This window comes from Lepidochelys kempii, chromosome 10 (assembly GCF_965140265.1).
Source record: "Lepidochelys kempii isolate rLepKem1 chromosome 10, rLepKem1.hap2, whole genome shotgun sequence".
Taxonomy (NCBI): Eukaryota; Metazoa; Chordata; order Testudines; family Cheloniidae; genus Lepidochelys; species Lepidochelys kempii.
Window position 1 is genome coordinate 19,772,966 of NC_133265.1, and position 18,862 is coordinate 19,791,827.

General features: G+C 41.3%; 1 protein-coding gene across 1 annotated transcript in view; it reads right to left on the bottom strand.

Moving 5' to 3' along the window:
- Positions 1-517: 517 nt before the first annotated feature.
- The window catches only part of LOC140918293 (BOS complex subunit NOMO1), a 32,753-nt gene continuing 14,408 nt past the window's right edge, over positions 518-18,862 (bottom strand). Inside the window, exons 15-31 of the mRNA XM_073362330.1 lie at positions 18,395-18,531; positions 17,404-17,491; positions 16,439-16,502; positions 15,379-15,474; positions 13,068-13,277; positions 12,689-12,771; positions 11,358-11,517; positions 11,072-11,198; positions 10,570-10,683; positions 9,117-9,244; positions 8,457-8,598; positions 7,356-7,439; positions 4,955-5,065; positions 3,134-3,235; positions 2,782-2,901; positions 1,642-1,734; positions 518-1,015 (exon numbers count right to left, since the gene is read on the bottom strand). Of these exons, the coding sequence (XP_073218431.1) occupies positions 884-1,015; positions 1,642-1,734; positions 2,782-2,901; positions 3,134-3,235; positions 4,955-5,065; positions 7,356-7,439; positions 8,457-8,598; positions 9,117-9,244; positions 10,570-10,683; positions 11,072-11,198; positions 11,358-11,517; positions 12,689-12,771; positions 13,068-13,277; positions 15,379-15,474; positions 16,439-16,502; positions 17,404-17,491; positions 18,395-18,531 (1,991 nt within the window). The 3' untranslated portion in view covers positions 518-883. The remainder of the gene's footprint in view (positions 1,016-1,641; positions 1,735-2,781; positions 2,902-3,133; positions 3,236-4,954; positions 5,066-7,355; positions 7,440-8,456; positions 8,599-9,116; positions 9,245-10,569; positions 10,684-11,071; positions 11,199-11,357; positions 11,518-12,688; positions 12,772-13,067; positions 13,278-15,378; positions 15,475-16,438; positions 16,503-17,403; positions 17,492-18,394; positions 18,532-18,862) is intronic.

The following is an 18,862-nucleotide window of genomic DNA, read 5'->3' on the forward strand; positions in this document are numbered from 1 at the left end:
ATCATAGAATAGCTGGGTTGGAAGGGACCTCAGATGGTCATCTAGTCCAACCCCCTGCTCAAAGCAGGACCAATCCCCAATTTTTGCCCCAGATTTTTGGCACAGATTGAACTCACAACCCTGGGTTTATTATGTACATAAACTTGAGATTTACACAACTTTTGCAGTGAGAACATGGGCATATGTATCAGATATTAACACTAGTCATCAAGCCAAGCACTGTCTTCATCTTTGCCAGGCAAATATTTGGCATTTAACTAAAGATAATTTAGTCACTGGGCAAGCATTGATTACACTGCTGTGCAAATGACAGCCAACCTTAAATTGAGTTTTTGAGCTATTTACACACCCAAGATATAGTTCTCCAGTTCATACAGATCCATATAAACTTCATATTTCATGGAGCTACTGATTTAACAGAACTCCCAAATAGCTGATCTAATAGAATTAAGTGGCTGGGTGGAAAGATAAGGAAGCTGACACCCCCCGTCCCCTCCCAATAATAAAGGCTGAGAGGTAAATCAAAACCATTTTTATTAGAACTGTCCCTTCAAAGTTATCTGTGAAGATTCATTTGTTACATTTTTAGACCACCAGGAGGCTTCCAATAAGGAGACAAAAATGGTCTTCGCCATGGAAGAACTGCTCAGAGTGACAACAGAGCCATTCAATTCATTATTTTAAAACAAGACAATCTGTAGATGCCATAGAAAATTTACAGCCAAAATGTAGTGACTGACAAAGGGCTCACATAGTATAATAAAAATTTCAAGTCAATAAAGTCCACAGATTCATCAAAAATATGGTTTAGTGGCCATGCTTCTCAAACTCCTTGGGCTCCAACCTGACAGAAGTGTCACTTCATGCAATCATTCCTTTCACCTCACGTCCGTCTTGTTTTCTGTTTTTTTGCTTGTCTCTTTGCATCCTCTGGGCCACCCATGTCTGAACCTGTCTGCCCAAGCACCCGCACTCCTTGCAGTCGACTTGTCAGCTGTAACAGCAAGGGAATAAGCTGGGAAAGAAAGGGGAAGCAGGACATAATTATGATGGTATATGCATTTAGAATTATAACACTGTAGTAATTCTCAGCCAAGCATTTTTACAAACAAACTGTAGACATGCCCTTTGTGCAATAGGTTCAAAGACCAGACCATGGTAAGCTGAGTGGGAAGGGGTCTAATCCAAACCTCCTGGAAATCTTAAATGCTCAAATATTGTTTCTGTCTAGTTGAAATTAAATAATTAATGCCTACTTTGAATTCCAACAAGCAAAACATGTAACGGCATTGGTGTTCTGATCCCAAAGAGAAGAGAGGTTTTGGTCACTATGAAGGAAGTACAATAAACTTACATCAAGGACAGCTGTGACTGGTTACTTGGCATTGTTCTTTCCAGGACTATCATGAGACCAGCTGACCCAAACACAGAAGCAGCAAAGGGACTAAAACACTAGCACTAAAATTAAATATGCAGGTATTTAAGAAACTCTAAAGCATTTTGTTTCTTTTGTTGACTGACATTTAACTCTGTTTTCTTACTTCTATCGAGACATCCACATCAGCGTACCCCCATTTTACGCAACGCAGTACAAAATGGTCTGGGGAGTATTAGAATAGTAAAAAACAGAACATTTCCTACCTTATCGTGGTTGTAACCAGCTAACAGCAGGAGCAGTGTCAGAGGCAATGCAATGTAGGATCCTTGGGGAATATCTTGTTCAGGCAACTTTCTCTGCAAACCACAATGACCACTGGTTTTCAGAAAGTTTCTTGCTGTTTTACCTATTAAATCTCTCAACTTTAAATGACTAAAAACTGGATTGACAATAGAGTTGTTCACCACTTACTATGTGACCAATTCCTGTTCAAGTGACATTGTAGGAGGACTACGTCCTCCAGTGTAGAAGCAATCTTCATTCAGCTCAGCTCACCTGTTAGCTGGGGAGTTTGTTTTTAAAGCTCATGCATTAAGGTGAGTCACTACACTGCTTTTAACAAGGTACATTGTGATTTACCTGACACAATACCTAAATATCGCCAGTCGCATGGACTATTCTACAACAACTATACTACCAGAGGAGCATTCAGGCACACCTGCATCCTTCACCCAAAACTGTCATTTCATGTTTCCCTCTTATTCCACTGGGGTCTAGATGTACACTAAAGCAGAAAAGAAACCATCAATTTAAGTACCACACACAGAAAACATGACTACAGAGGCAGAGCATGATCATACATTTTAAGACCCCCCCCCGCCCAGGAGGGAGGGAGTTTTACTCCATGTTAGTTTGGAGAATCCCCCCGCTTTAACCGACAGTCTTGGTTCCAAGTCACATTCTTTACCAGTGATAACTAAGGACTCTCCTAAGTGGCACTCCTTACCCGGCTAAGAGTCATTGTGGAATTACTATGGCAACTTCTTTACCTTTTAAACCCCAACACATTTCAGCCATTAGCAGATCTGAATTACAGTGTCATGGCTGCAACTCTTTCATGCCACTGCCATCACTTACTACACAGGCGCTAGGTATGGCAGCTTATATGACAAGTATTAGGTCACTTGTCGTTTGAGGCCTCATATGTACGCATGTTCCTCTGTGCACCAGATCCAACTTGCACTGAAATCAATGGCAAGACTTCCACGGGAGACAACGAAATTAATGAAAGTCTTGCCATAGGCTTCAATGGAAGTCTAGAGAAGCGTACGAGCTGCAATACCCAGGCACAATACCTCAAGTTCAACTTTGGAAATGAAAAAGTTAGAACACTAGATACTTACAGTGGGACTGAAGACCAAAGTGATGTGTTTGTGGTATCCAGTGGCCGTGAACGAAACTTGCGGTAGGGTGTAATCATACTGGGATTTGGACAGTGTGGAATCCAAGAGCACCACATAATTCTGGGTGTAAAAAATAAAATCAACTGCCAGCTCCAGTAGAAAATATCAGGTTCACAGCCAGGAGAAGATTCAAATGTAAGAGTCAGTTTAACAAGCCGCAAGCCTTCCGAGGCACCTTTTGCTCCAGCACCACGCACAGATCGCATTTGTTCCACAAGCACTTGGGAAATAACGCTAACATCTTTACAAAAAACGGAAATGAATAAAACCAATAATTAATCATTAATATTACCTCTCCATCCCGGAGCAGTGGTGGAAAATGGAAAAATAGGGACTGGCCTAAGGAGACTGTTTGAATTGGGTTGTCAAGATTTTCACTTTTGTAAAGCTTCACCTGGGAGAGGGGGAAAAAGCAGAAGAGAAAGACAGTTACGAGGGTGTACTGTGATAAATATTGTAGACGTCGCCTGTATTAAGGGAGAACAGCACTTCAAAGTACAGTGCACAGATTTTAAAAGAAAATGCTGAAGGCAACCCAGCAATTTAGAACACCTGGCACTGTCAAACTACAGAAGTTTAAAATCCCACAAACTGGCTTGGTATCTTGTAACCTGAGATCTCTAGGCTTGTAAAAGCTCATCTGCTCCTAAGTACCTACTAGGGCTTTGGATTTTATATATTTTTATAAAAACTACTTCTGCACCTTCACGGTAATTTGTTTTCTATATTTCCCCTTACAATTTAATGAATTTTGCATGCTCAAACATAACCTCTTCCTTTTCCATTGACCAAGCAGTTGGAAGGGCCATGTACAGTCCTTTCAGATGCAGGACAGCTAATTCTCATCAATTCCGCCCTTTATCTCTGAGATTTCAACTCAAACCAGAGCAGCGATTGCCGGCTGTTCTGTCAGCTTATGCATCCACAACAGGCTAAACTGAGGTCACAAAACCTCTGACTTGTGTTTATGCCAATCCTGAATGCATCTCTCTCCAGGATAAAAACCTCTGCATTAAAATACAAGAGCTATAGTCACCCACACCTGCAGGATGCATGCAAGAATCAAAGGGTGTAAGATCAAAACTAACAACAGAACATACGTGCAGGCTTAAAAACTTGAAAATATATTTCATTCTAGAATAAGCTGCCTTAGTCACCCAGACTAACTTGTAGGTTATGAATTCCCCTGAAAGAGCAGAGAATCATTCACACACACAGCCATAGAGCAAGGCATTTTTCCTTTACTCCTGTTCTGTGCATTTGGTGCTTCTGAGGTTTCAGGTAAAAGCCAATGACCTCAAACTAAGGTCTTGGTAACTGAAGGGAGAAGGAGACAATCTATTTGTAACCTTATATCTTGCCTTTAATATTTTCCCGATTGTCATTAACAGTCCAAATAAAGCAACTATTTGAGGCAGGGGAACACAGCATTAAATCCTATACTCAGGCTCTGAAACAATTTGGCCTGTTTTCAGATGCCCGTAACACCCCCATCTCCCACGGAAGCTAATGTGAATGTGAGTGGCTCAGCTCCTCCTCTGAAAATGAGACCAAATTATTTCAGCACCTAACTTCAGGCACCCGAGTTTAAACATTTCAGCCATGCTACTCATTTCTTATACTGCTATACACACCTGTATTCTTATCTGTGCATATTCTTACGATAAGTTTTCATTCATGTGATCTCTTTTCCCTAATAAAACCATGTGTCAAGACTTCCAGCAGCACAGCTGTTTTAGGGTTAAATCCAGTTCTCTGATCCAGATAGCAGATCTCAATTCTAACGTTCTACTCTCTTTACAGAGAGGCTCTCCCAATGGAAGAGCAAACCATTAGATCAGAGAGCCACTGGGCCAGTCCAAAAGAGATCACTACTCCTTAGCTCTGGACAGTACCATTGAGAGCACTTTACTTTCAGTGTCTCCAGTCACTGAAATCTCAACTTTAACTAGAATGCAAATTCACCTTTAGTAAGTAGTTGGAGAGTCACTACTAATCCGAATATAATTTATAGTCTGGTTACTGACCAATTGCTAGCGACCTAAGACGTAGTTATCTTGGAGTTGAAGGAAAATACGCTGGAGTAAGATCAAAGGGCTGACTTTACACTTACCCATAATGTAGAGAGATACTCTGAAGATGTGATCACATTTCCACTTAAATCAAATTGGTTAATTTGTCGGAATGCTATAATATTCACATCATCGATGTCACTGTTACCAACCTGCAATATACAAATACTGGAACATTTACACTGCTAGGAGGGAAAATTAACAGAACACAGATGCTGCTCAGAATTTGAAACAAACATTGGTTTTCCTACTATCATAGTCCCATGGAAATTTGAAATCTGTTTCCAATCACAACTGGTTTTTCTCCATTGCTTGAGCACAGCATGCTCATTTATAAATACCGGGCCATGCATTATCAGCATAAGGCTGCTTGGTGCCATGGTAACAAGCACTGTATTACTAAACTAGGACCAGCATAGAGAAGTATAGAACATGTAGGCTAAATTGTAAGACCACCATCCTTGAAACAGTCTAACCTCTTTGGGGGGGGAGAGAGGCAGCAAAGCAAGACTGGACATGACCTCTCCACCAGGCCTTTCCAGCAGAGTTAAAATTTAAATACTATGTGCTTTTAACACCAGATTCTGATTGATGTGAGACAAAAATATTTTTTCTAAATAACCTCAATTAAAAAAAGTGGTTGTGTGTAGAACGGGTGCTTCTGGTTTTCCATATCAAAAAGGGACACTGGTCAAGGGGTGGTAGACCTCAAAACTAGCTATATCATGAGTAGGCGGAATCTAGAGGGTCTTATACGTTTGAAAGACAGAACCCAGAGCTCTTCTCCAGCAGGAAGGAAATAGCATGCTAGCTAAGATGAGAGTAGGACACATTGGTGTACATTGGCTATCATTCACAGCACACTAGCACTGATTTGTTGTCTATAACTTGGGTGGCCTCTTCCCTCCCACCTAAGGAGCAGGCACAATTAGCATGAAGAGTGCAAATGCTTAAAGAATTCTGCTCCTTTCTTTTGCTGCAGTGAAGGAAAGCCTGGTCAGGCAACCGTTTTAGCTTGAGTAATGACCATCTCCACATAAAGATTTTAAACAACTAATGGCAGGCTAATTAACCTTTGCTGGATGTCAAGAGATAAATGAGAGGCAACTAATCTGAATCTTTAACAATGGAGGAATATTCATGAAATCTGATAAGTTTTAAATTCAGGAGGTTTTTATTAAATTTTATGAAGATCTACAGAGCTGAACTGGTAATTTTGCCTGCATGAGGACTTCATGATTTGGACCACATAAACAAACGAAAACAGAAAAGATATCTACCATGTGTAATTAAGTGTAAAATATAAGCATACAATAAATAATTTGAAGACTTGCACATGCTAAGAAACAAAATCCTTCAGAGTTGCTAGCTAATGTTTCATTGTCTATGGTAAAGAAAATCCAGAAACAGTGTCCTGTGTTAATTCCCTAGACTCAGGTACTTGGTGACTGAAGATCACTTATTTCAAACTTGGTTCCTATTGGGGCTTCATTTAGTTTAAGCTTTGGTGCCAATATCCAGCATGAAGACATGGATTTGGTGAGGGTACCTTGTTTGAACCCTATGGTTTAAAACAGAGTCCACTCAGATACTCCACTGATGGAGGACATGCCAAATACCAAAACAGACTCAAGATGTGTACAGCTCATATAGAGATCTGAACTTTCTTAAAGTGCAAGCAAGGACAGACCCAGGATTCCAGATCAGTGTGCAGAGCTATCGAAGAATTCTCCCGGCACTGTTGTTATTCTAATATGACCTATTACAGTGACCAAGTGCAAGTGACCTACCTGATCCCTAATGAGCCAAGATCAACCTTTTGTTTATTTCCTTATACAGATGCTCTGGGGAAAGGAAGGACTACAGTTTGGTTACAATGGATTCAGAGGGGAGAGAGCCCTTTGGGAAGGCTGGACTCCACATCCAAAGTCATAGGGTTGCATTTAACTTCAGGGATGGAGGTGATGAACTTCAGGTACTATTTGTATTTATTTCAGAGTAGCAGCCGTGTTAGTCTGTATTCGCAAAAAGAAAAGGAGTACATCCGATGAAGTGAGCTGTAGCTCACAAAAGCTTATGCTCAAATAAATTTCTTAGTCTCTAAGGTGCCACAAGTACTCCTTTTCTATTTGTATTTATGTTACCTTGTTTTTATTTCTGGTTATAAACCGTGTTCTCTTGAATATAATCCCTTGCTGACTGCCTCAGTTTGAGTCAATGTGCCATCTTAAAATTCAGGTCTAGGGCCAGAATTTCAAAGTTAATGCGGTGCCTAAAGATGCAGATAGGCCCCTATTGGTATTTTCAAATGCACCTCAGTAGGGTAAGACTCTAGCTCCCATTGAAATATCCAACATTAAATGAAACCTAGCAGAGACAACCAGCAACTCTGATGCCTTTTAATGAAAGGTTCAGGTTTAAAAAGATGCCAGAAGAAATTACCTCAACTGCACGATGCTGTGGTAAGGCTCTTTCAATATGATCGTTGCCTTCAGCTTTGAGCTGGACATGATACACACAACCAGGCTAAAAAACAAAATTCAGACAAATCCCATTGTTCAGTTACGTTAGAACCTTTATCATTAACAGAACTGAGATACTCAAAGGGCTTTAAAAAGTTGAGCACATTTAGTTCATAATTCACCACCATAAATGGATGCAGCCCTAATCACTGAAAGTACTGCCCTGCAATAAAAATGTCATTGAATAACACTATCTAAAAAGAGAGGCTCCCTTCCTGCAGAGACAAGAGAAGTTTTAAAGGCCCAGGACTTTACTTCCAGTGGTTTATTAGAAGGAACTGTCTGCTGTGCAACATTTTACTTACAAAGAAAATGCATTAGACAAGATTTAAAAACAGATCAAATAGTCTCTGTCTATATTCAACAAACACTCTGCAATTTGGACTTTTGAAAAGCATAACTATGTCAGGTTAATTTAAGCTGCCATCAATGAAGTAAGGACAGCACACCTTGAGCTGTGCAATGCATGACAAAATACAGGAAGCAAGGCTTCTGTTTATGATCCAGTATTCTATAGCTGATCCTAGACATGCTAGTCCAAAACTTCTGCTTTCAGGTCTTCATCCAGAACAGTTTACTGTATTTAAAATATGCATGAACAACAGCCTGATAAGACAGATATGTTACTGTGGTAATAATTTCAGATAAGAAAGTAATCACTCTCTTTGCCTAGGATACTAGTACTATCCATGTGTATAGTCATACCCATTAGATATATCACACATACTGTGTGTTATTCTAGCTGAACAAGGGAAGTGCAAAAGGATTCTCCCAAGGCCCCCACAGGATACAGACAGAAAGTTCTGTAGGATGTACACTCACTAATGAACATTTCTCTTTTACTAGAGTTAACAGTTACTATACCTCCATGTTTCCTACCACAGACAGAGCCAAGGGAGTCTTATCAGGCAACTGTGATGGGGAAATACTAAGCTGTGACTAACTATAAAATGCATTTTATAATTCTGTTCACACACAACACTATAAAAGTAAACAACGCTGGATGTATTACAATCCTTACCAGAAGTCCACGAAGTCTGAATTTACCCTCTTCGTCTGTTACTGTGTCTTCTCCATAGATATTACACTCTTTCTGCCCCACAGCTTCTACTGAAACTCCTTGTTCAGGTTCCCCATTTAAAGAAGAAACTGTACCATAGCAGCTAGGGGTGGAAAAGGTGGATCCATTACTACAAGTGTGGGGCTGCTGCTGCTGACACACACATTAAGACACTCCACTATTACAAAGATCCAAAGGAAATAGTGTATCTGTTGTATCATTTACTTGGGCTGGTTCCAAGCTTCTTGATGGGAATCACATCTTAAAAGGAAATGGTTTAACAGACAAATCTCTGTCTCCCACTGGCTGTGGTGCAAACCCGATGCACTGCAATTGCCAAAACTCTTTCAAAGCAATGCCCTTCCTAGAAATGCTTCAACCCATGCTCATTCAATCATGAAACCACATCCATGTAGTATGCATTTTTAAATGAAAACTGCTTTTATGATGCACAGTGTGAGGAAGTTAAGTTCTACCTTGAAAAGCCCCCATAAGCAACTGGTATAGAGGTACGTCAGGAGAAAATGTGAAAGTTTGGCTTCATGACCATCCATGCAGACCTGGGAGCAGTTCTGGGTACACAAGCTAAGCAGGACAATAAGGTATCTCAGCTCTACTCACCTGTAAGCTGTTCTGTGACCCATTATTGTGATTTTAAGATTCTGTCCCTCCTGCACTTCAATCATTTGAGATGACGGTTCAAAGCGGAACTCCTTCATCATAGGTTTAAAGTAATACTGCCCTGGGCTCTGCAAAGAGGCATCAAACAATTTCAGTTTAATGCCATTAATATACCCATAATAATTCACTTGGCTCCTACCAATTGCATTTTCTGAAGAGTTCCATGCTATATAGGGTAAGGTTTCCCCCCAACAGCCACATGCCATGCTGTCTTTTCAGAACAAAAAAGAAAAACGTGAGAAGCACTTGAGAAGAACAGGGAACATATGGGACCATAAACCAATGCAGCTCTGCTGGAAAAGAGTGTGAAATACAAAGTGAGACGGAACTGCAGTGTCACCTTTATTACAAGACCTCAGCAACAGGTGAGTGACCAGGAAAAAAAGAGATTTATGGGAGGAAACATGGCTCATGTGTGTAAATCAGGGGGTGCTAACTATGGCTCGCGAGCTGGATCCAGCCCACAAGCTCCCGCTGGGGAGCAGGGTCTGGGGCTTGCCCTGCTCCGGTGCTCCAGCCAGAGTGCAGGGTCGGGGCCGCACCACACAGCTCCCGGAAGCCGCAGCATGTCCCCGCTCCAGATCCTACATGCTCCAATGGGAGCTGCAGGGGCGGTGCCTGCAGATGGGGCAGCGTGCAGAGCAGCCTAGCCGCGCCTCCGCGTAGGAGATGGAGAAGGGACATGCCACTGCTTCCGGGAGCCGCTTGAGGTAAGCGCCGCTCGGAGCCTGCACCCCTTGAGCCTCTCCCCCAGCCCTGATCCCCCTCCCGGTCTCCAAACCCCTCGATCCCTGCCTGAAGCACCCTCCTACACCCCAAACTCCTCATCCTCAGCCCCACCCCAGAGCCCATGCCCCCAACCAGAGCCTTCACCCCCTCCGGCACCCCAACCCCCATTCTGTGAGCATTCTTGGCCCGCCATACAATTTCTATTCCCTGATGTGGCCCTCAGGCCAAAAAGTTTGCCCACCCATGATGTAAATACTGGTGTGGACAATACTCTAACTGGATTCTATCCTCAAAGAATCCAAGAGTATTATAAACTAATGTGGTTGTTTTGTGTTTACAAGCTGCATCTAGAACTGCAGGCCAGCCTAGTCTGCCTGCTATGTGGGGAGGGCCATAGTAGGTGTCAAGAAACACAGTCTTTCCTGGTTAGTTTTCTCCCATTCCACTCACTGAAATTTGGGGTGTTGCTTATAAAATTGTAACTCACCACTTGCTGGGGGACTCATGTCTATCATGGATGGGTAAGACAAGTGGAGAGAGAATATGGGCTCCCAGTATTGAGGGGTATTGCTAACATCTCCATTTTGGAGGGCAAGGTGCGACTGAACACAGACATACAGATACAATTTTCTCTATTGTGGATGCGTAACTGCATGAACATTACCAGGTTGGAAAAGGTCAGCATGCCATTGTCCTGGGTAAGGAGGTTAGACCGGAACACCCCTCCACTAAGGGATAAGAGCACTCCAGCAAGAGGCTGGTCATCTTCAGCTTTAATCTGTTTTTAAAAAACAGCAGTGATCAATGAACATTAGCAATGCTACTGAACTCTGCAATTTACTTCATAAGGCATTAACACCATCAGGAAATTACTGACAGTATCAAAGTAGTGATGAAAACAATGGCCTAAATTAGGAAAACACACAAAGCCAGTATTTTGTAAGCGATTCTAACACCTTCACTGTAATACATGCAATATAATTTCGGCATGGCAAGTCAGTCCACCAGGGAGATTTGTTCCACTGATTAGTGACACCAAAATCATCCCAGGGCAAAATCTGCCCATACCCCACAATTATTTCTCTGCATCTGCATTTGGGTTTTATGCTCTCAAGGCTCTGACTGCATACTCTCTTGTGAGGAACTTGAAGCGTGAAGAACATTACCTCAAAAGTCACTCCAGCAAGAGCAAAAGCTTTGAAGTCCCCAACTGTTCCCTCTACTTCAGTCAAAACAAACCCTTCTTTCTGTGCAGTAATGGTATATTCTAAGTCACTGTGGAGTGGGCCAACACTGCAAGTAAAAAGGAAACAAGAACCAGTTAAAAAGAAAAAAAAAAAAAAAAACTACCAAGAAGCATTCAAATACTACACACACACAGTTTCAATTTTATAGTCCCCGCAGCGTTCAAACTAGGACAACCCAAAAGACACAAACAATTGTGCTATTTACCTATAGGCACCTCTGTCATCAGTGAAAACTGTGATGAGGGGTGAAGTCACTCCCTTTTCACCAATGATAATCTCAACGCCTTCCAACTCAGGATGAATCTGCCCTTCCAAAAATAAGCCTGCCTTTCCATGAATCTCTATCAGTTTCCCAGGGCAGCTTTCTTGGAAAGGAAAGAAAACAGACAGTAACAGCAATATCTCAACATCAACAGAAGTCACTGCCTGAGGTTCTTTGGCTTGAGTTATGCAGGGGGTCAAACCAGATGATCGTCAAGGTCCCTTCTGGCCTTAGATTCTATTAACATTGCCCACGCTCAAATCAGTTAACTGAATTTCAAAACTTAACCCACATGTACCCAACTCTGAAGTTCTAGATTTACTAGATTAACTCTTAGATAAAGCACTGTGTATTATACAGGCTTGGAGAGGAATCAAAAGGCCATAATACACCCACAAGTGACTTTAGTATTTCAAAGCTTGGCAAGCATTTATTGTTTGGGGGAGGTGGGGAGGAGGCAGCATGAGGGAGGGAGACACCTCATGCCACATTAAGAACAACATTATCTGGAAAAAAGAGTCTAAACCCATTTGTGCGCAAGAATCAAAAACAGTGCAGCCTGCGACAGCATTCAAATGTGTATGAGACACAAAGGCAGTCCAACACTTTCTTGGAGGTATCAAATATCAGAAGCTATTCACCTAAGAACCCATGGCATATTGGGCCTAGGCAGAGAATTTGTAACTGTACAGCAAACTACCTGTAGATGGCAATGATATTATAAACAGATTTGTTTCATGAGGACTATTTTTATTAATTCATTACAAACAATCTCTGGCAACAGAAACTGAGATTTGCCAGTTGAACTGTAAGATGAAGGAAAAAATAGAAACAGAATAAAAATCTATCAATAGCTAATTGATAGATCTAATCACGATCAAAAGCTAAAGTCCATTCCACTACAGATGTATTCTCTCCTCATCCGTATAATGAAAGAAAAAGACCTGGACATTCAGCTATTGCTTTAGTAACCCTACCTTACAACACAACTTGCACCCATTTTTTTCAATTTATTATTATTGATATTGTTATAGCACCTAGTGGGTAGGAACAAGGACTTCTGAAGGAAAAACATCTCTCTTTATGAACCTGTAGCTCAAACACTAACATTTTCAATGTTCAGTAAGTGAAATTAGGCCATATAGAAACTGTGCTGCAATTAAAAGGGGCTATGTAATGCCAGAACAACCCTAGAACAACAGTTTATAAATCGGTCTGTGGGAACGTGACTTGGCTATACCTTGTACATTTTTTACTATACTACACATATTTACCTCCACTGACAATTGTTTCCACAGAGGGTGGATAGAAAAGCAGCTCTTTTGATGAAGGTGTCACAGTGATTTTCTCTCCAGACCTAGACAACTCAAACAAGACCAAAATTAGCAGCTCTCATAACACTGCCTAGTGATTATAATGCCCATCAAGAGACTTTAGAAAAATCAACTAACAGTAAGCTATTAAACACCGACACTGTCGTACAATTTCCTCTTTAGGCTGCAGCCACAGAACATTACCACAGGCACTTAAGTAGCTTGGACACATTCCACCCAGATGACAGTGGTTGCACACACAGTGTGGGAGGATGCAAGTTGGATAACATTAGATAATAGCACCAAGAAAATGGTGCTGCTCATCTGTGTGCCTTAGTACCTTGCCCAATATGAAAATTCATATGAGAATGGCCCTTGAAGTTCCTCCACCATTTCTTGTACTGGTGGCTTTGTTCCTTCCTCTTCCAGACCCTTCTTTTCTCTCTCCTGTCTGCGAGCCTCAATTTCTGCCAGCTGTTGCTCTCTACGCAACTCTTGCAGTGACTTCAGGGGTCCTAGAACTAAGTCAGGTTCACTGTCAATTGAAGACCTGAAAGTGGAAATAGAAAAACGAAACAGTCTCTTTGGAATTGAGGCCATGTGCTTGTTACGATATTGCTCAACTCTCTCCAGTTCCCTCATTTTCTTTATCCATCCTCCTTTGATGCTCCTACCTATTCCAAGTGCAAGCAAAACGAAAGCAACTTCAAAAGCAGAACCAACTTCCCTCCCGCATACCAGCCAGCTAGTCCTAGACATGCATGTTCACAAAAGACACAGAAAGCTTACCACCAACTTGGCCTAGAGAAAAATTGCCTGGTTTACTCTAGAATGGGGAAAGATTGAGGCTTCACATTTTGAAGCTACTTGGCCATAGCAGCTCTGTTACACAGAATAAATGCAAGCCTGTGAGAGCTCATATTTCATTTGCCAGTGCTCTGAAACTTTAAAAACCTTAGTGAGAGCCCTGCTTAGAGGTGCAAAGCGTGCATGGGCAAAATAGCTACAAAACTAAAATCAAGGGGACCAAATGCTGATGCTGAAGGACAGTAACTTCCAGCATCAGAGAGGTAGCTATGTTAGTCTGGATCTATAAAAGCAGCAAAGAGTCCTGTGGTACTTTATAGACTAACAGACATATTGGAGTATAAGCTTTCGTGGGTGAATACCCACTTCGTCATTATGCTCCAATAACTTCAAGTAACTAGTCTTCATAAACAACGTTTCAAGTCAGGTTTGGCCCCCTGTTCAAGTTGTGAAAACAAACTTGGCAGAAATTAAGATCAATAGAAACGTTTCTATTTAGACAATATATGCATGCACTATATATTTAAACAATACAATCCCCTGCAGCATCTGAATCCCAAACACTGTAGCATTAACATTTGTACAGCATTCTGGGTGCATATGGTGGTGCTTTAGAACTAGACACAGCACTGTATGATCATTCCCTCGTGGAAAATGAGCTTGAACCTGAAAGCTGAGCTGGCTAGTCTACTTTTATTTTCCAAGCTGAAGAAAATGTACATAGGAAAAAGCAAACCGTAACTGTGAAAAGTCAATTCCTTCTTTTACATTTAGTTCCATTATAGTAGTCTTGCCCATGCTTCAGATCCCAGGAAGTAGGAATTGTTAAAACAAAGAGATGGTTTTTAACATAAGAACTGTCCTTTTAAGATCTGGGACATGTTCTCCTTCATTTCATAAAGGCACTTTCGCCAGAAAGCTTGGAACAGACTAGAGCAGACGTGTTGGGTGGACCAGCAGCAGTCTGCAGAGCACTTGCTGGTGGTCTATGGCAAGCTGGCTGGTTGCATGGTATTGTATCTCCTTGTTTGTGGCTGCTAAGAACTGTATTTTAAAAAGCTAACAATTCTTTGCTGTTACTTTTCCATGTTAGTCGTTGCTATAGCTGCCACAGGCTTGTTATACTAAGAGAGGTGGGGCCCTGCAGGGAAAAGCACTCTCTGTTAAGATGATTTCCATACTATAAGAAAGCCTAAGAACCCCAGTCTAGAACATGTGAATATCAGCAAAGCTCTGGTAAAGCTCTGATCATTAGCAGCCTCATCCAGCCAGATCTGGCACCTCAAACAATTACCAGTGTTCACAAATCAGTGCTCCCTTGTGCACTGTGTGTTTAGCTGAACATAAATGGGCACATTAGTGTGTAATCACTCTGCATGGTTCTCTTTTTATAGCCCTCTTTACATCAGTAACAGGCCTCTAAAACAGAAGACTCTCTCTTTGAAGTATTAAAAGAGAAAAACAGATCCCAGGATTAGAGAGTTCAGAACAGGCTAATATGTCAATTCCCCTTTAGATTCCAGCTAAGGGGCAAGTCACTAAAAATATGAATTCTTGGAAAAACATAATCCAGGTTTTTTACACCCTGGTATAAATAAGTATAAAGGGGCTAAATGGAAATCAAGAGATAACGTTCAAAACATGCATCAATAAACACTTATACATCCATAGAGAATCCCAAGCACACAGCACGACCTGCCACTCAAGAATTCTGTGGCTAAAAGTGGGATCACTCAAGAAGCAGTCAGTCACGCTGCTGTGCTAGAGAATGCAGTATTAAAAAGCTGAATAAAACTTTATGCAATAGATGTCCTTTTTTTACCCCAAGATTTCTCTGTTCTTACTTAATTGTAACAGTCACCTCCATCAGTTTATCTGTTGTTATTGTTCCCAGGACATGGTGTCGAACTGCAGTGAGTGTCAGAATAGTGGGAGAAGACCTGAAAATCAAAGCAGCAAAGAGGTGAACTAAGTATCTTCCCCTTTTAAAAAACTGAAACAAAAGCATCTCATTTAGCTGAATTTTCCCCCAAAAGTCCCATGCACTTTACAAACTTAGGAATACAAGTTAATATAGGAAAGGCAATGAGGTCTAGCTAATAGGACACTGGTCTGGAAGTCTATTCACAGTGCTGTCACTGATCTGTTCTATAACCTTGGGCAAGTCACTGCCTCACTCTGGGCCTCTGCTCCTCCTTCCAATCTTTGTCTGTCTCGTCTATTTCAACTGTATGCTCTTGGAACCAAGGTCTCCCGCTATGCGTTCGCACAATGGTGTCCCGCTCTTGGTTAGTATCTCTGGATGCGAGTGGAATACAAGAGTAAAACTACTCCACCCACCAGCCAGGCACAATCAGCTCAGGTAGCTCACCACTACACAACAGCAGTTTAAGGTGAATACTTTATTCAATAAAGACAGCAGGCAAAAGCAATGGAGGTAGAATGTAACTACCACGGCTGGAATTTAGTCACAACACTATGGGTAGTTACACAGAGCGCAATTCATCTTCTCGTGCACTTTGTTACAAATCTTTTGCATGCCAATCCTGACAAGTGATCAATGTTCTATGTAAAAAGCCATTTTGATGTTTGTTACGAAGAAAAAAAAAATCATTATTCAGAGAAACAAAGCTGTAAAAAATATCAGTTTAAAATGACAAAAACATTTTGAAAGCTTACTAGTTTTAAAATATGGATGAGGCAAGTTTTTGGCCATATCTAATGAACATGAATGTGTCTCGCCTCTTTCGAACATTGTTGTGATAAGGACTCCCTCTACTGGTTAAAATTACTCTCTGTCAACATTTTAAGCTTTGATTTGATGAAGTCCCTGTTGAGGAAAGCATCTTGAAAGCGTATTATGGAAGATACATGTCAAATACATTGGGTAACATTTGTTCTTACGTGTCATAAGTGTAGTACTCGTGCTCAAACCGGTGACAGGAACGTGGGGTCACTTCATACACACCTGAAGAGTCAAAGACAGAAGCACTGAAAAGACTGAAGTTTTTTATGTTAATATTCAGCAGAATTCTAAGGACAGCTTATAGCCAAAATTGCACCATTTAAAGCAGTTAGTTAAATCAGCGAAACCCCTTCTATGGGCACTAACAAATTGTTTTATCTCACTTGAATATCTCACTAGAGAGGCACTATGGGCTAGTTCCCAGATTTTCCCAGACTACACTGATACAAACAAAATTAAGCAGCATGGCAGGTGGGGACATGCACATTCTGTTGTGATACTTGTGTGGATGCAAACTGAACAGGGTTACTTGTAACCCATTAAGGTGACCAGTCTTCAACTGGTTACTGACCACTGCAGTATCAATAAGACAACTGAAGATCAAAGCCCAACAATGAGTTAAACCCAGAGTTGTGTGTTGATGTCCCTACTAATCAGGCTATTAGGGCATTCAGCACAAAAAAGCTTTAATTCAAACTTTCTGAAGTTCCTTTTTCTGCTTTGAAAAATTTTTGGTATCTTCTATTTCAAACCTATCCCAGAATATACCCTGGATTGCGATGAGACCTATGGGATTTGTGATGTCACATTCTAGTAAGGGAAAGCCCAGTTATGAACAAAATATATGAACCTTTAGCCTGCTAAATGTAAATGGTCAAAGATCGGTGCTTCTGATCCAGTTCAATGAAAGTTTCTGACCTCAATTTGTTTGTGAAGAATACACTACCCCTAACTGAAGAACTAAATAGTATGAGAGACTTCATCAGCCTTACAATGTATTTCTATATGAACAGGACTACAGCAAACACCCCTCAGAGATTTGAGAGACCCCAGAAGATTAGTTGCCTTAAAAAAATGTTAAACTTCCAGCAATGTTTTAAAATCAACATTATAAAGAAGCTACCTGGTTTTGAAAGACAGAATCGGTTAACTCCTTTGGACAGGTTATAAACACCAACATTCTCTGGTCCATTTCCATCCTGGTAAAATTCCTGAATGAGGGACCCCAATACAAAAGATTATCAGCAGGTACCAACACAACAGTATTTACATGGCAAATACTAATTATAGCACTTTTACAACAGTTTCCAACCAAAGATCTCTAAGCCCTTTACAAATGCTGTGAGGCAAATCTCAAAGAGCTCTAAACCTAAATACTCTTGTGAATTAAATATCGTCCTTATTTTACAATCCCGGGGAGAGGGGCAGTGACAGGAAGAGAGATCATTTGCCACTGTCACATATGAAGTCAGTAGCATAGCTGGGAACAGAACTCAGATCTCCTGACTCCCATTCCTGCGCTGCAACTATGGGTATGTCTACACTACAATGTAAACCCAGGGTTAGTGGGACTCAAGTCAGTGGACCCATGGTTAGGGAACCCTGGACTTGAGCATCATCTACATTGTATTTTAACCCTACATTAAGCCTTTTCTAACTCATGCTCAAACCTAGGGATCTGGCATCCACACTGAAGTGCACAGACCCAAGTCAATGTAACCATATCCTAGAGTCCCTAGAACCTCCAAAATGTGGCCGCTCTAGCCATAGGACCATGGTGTACTTTTTGGGAAAACTTTACCACCCACTTTGCAAAAGCCTTGATCGGTTCACTCCCCACTGAAACCCAAGCTCTCTGATAGTGTGCTTGTAGATCAGTGATCAAAAGAGAATGGGTTAATGCAGACCTCAGCTACTGCTATTTGCAAAGGGCAGGGGGCTTCCACTTTCCACAGTGACCCTCACACAAGTCTACCTAATACTCTAACACCTGTGAAATATGCTGGACAGAGCTTTCAAACAGGAGAATAACTGCAGAGATTCCAAACTGCATACACGTCAGACTGTTAAACTGTGTTTGTAAGAAAATGTAAGTGAATGTGTCATGTACATACCAGTGTAATTGCATGGGAAAGAGAACACCTCAGCATATACCCAGTCTGCCTGAATTCTATTCCAGACACATCTTCCTCCAGAACTTCCAGCTCCAAAGATTTATTCTTCCAGCACCAGTCTTCATGTACAATGCTTACTAGAAAACATGCACGACAGAGAAACTCTTTGTGATTTATAATGGTGGGAACAAAGGTTGTCCTTGTTGCATGGATGTCTCATATGACTCTGCTCCCCAACAAAAACTTGCCCAGAGATGTGACAATAGGTTTGGGGCAACCTAACCAGCAGCACATAGCCATGCAGCATCACTGCTAATCCAAGCACATTTTGCAACTGAAAAACTGAACAGCAAAACCTCCAAGCTGTTCCAATGTCCTGATCTCATTGTGGGTGTGACACTGTGAAAGGTGCCTAGAGGAGCTGCGATCCTTTGAAAATCTCTCCTTATAAGACTACGTTTCAGTGCC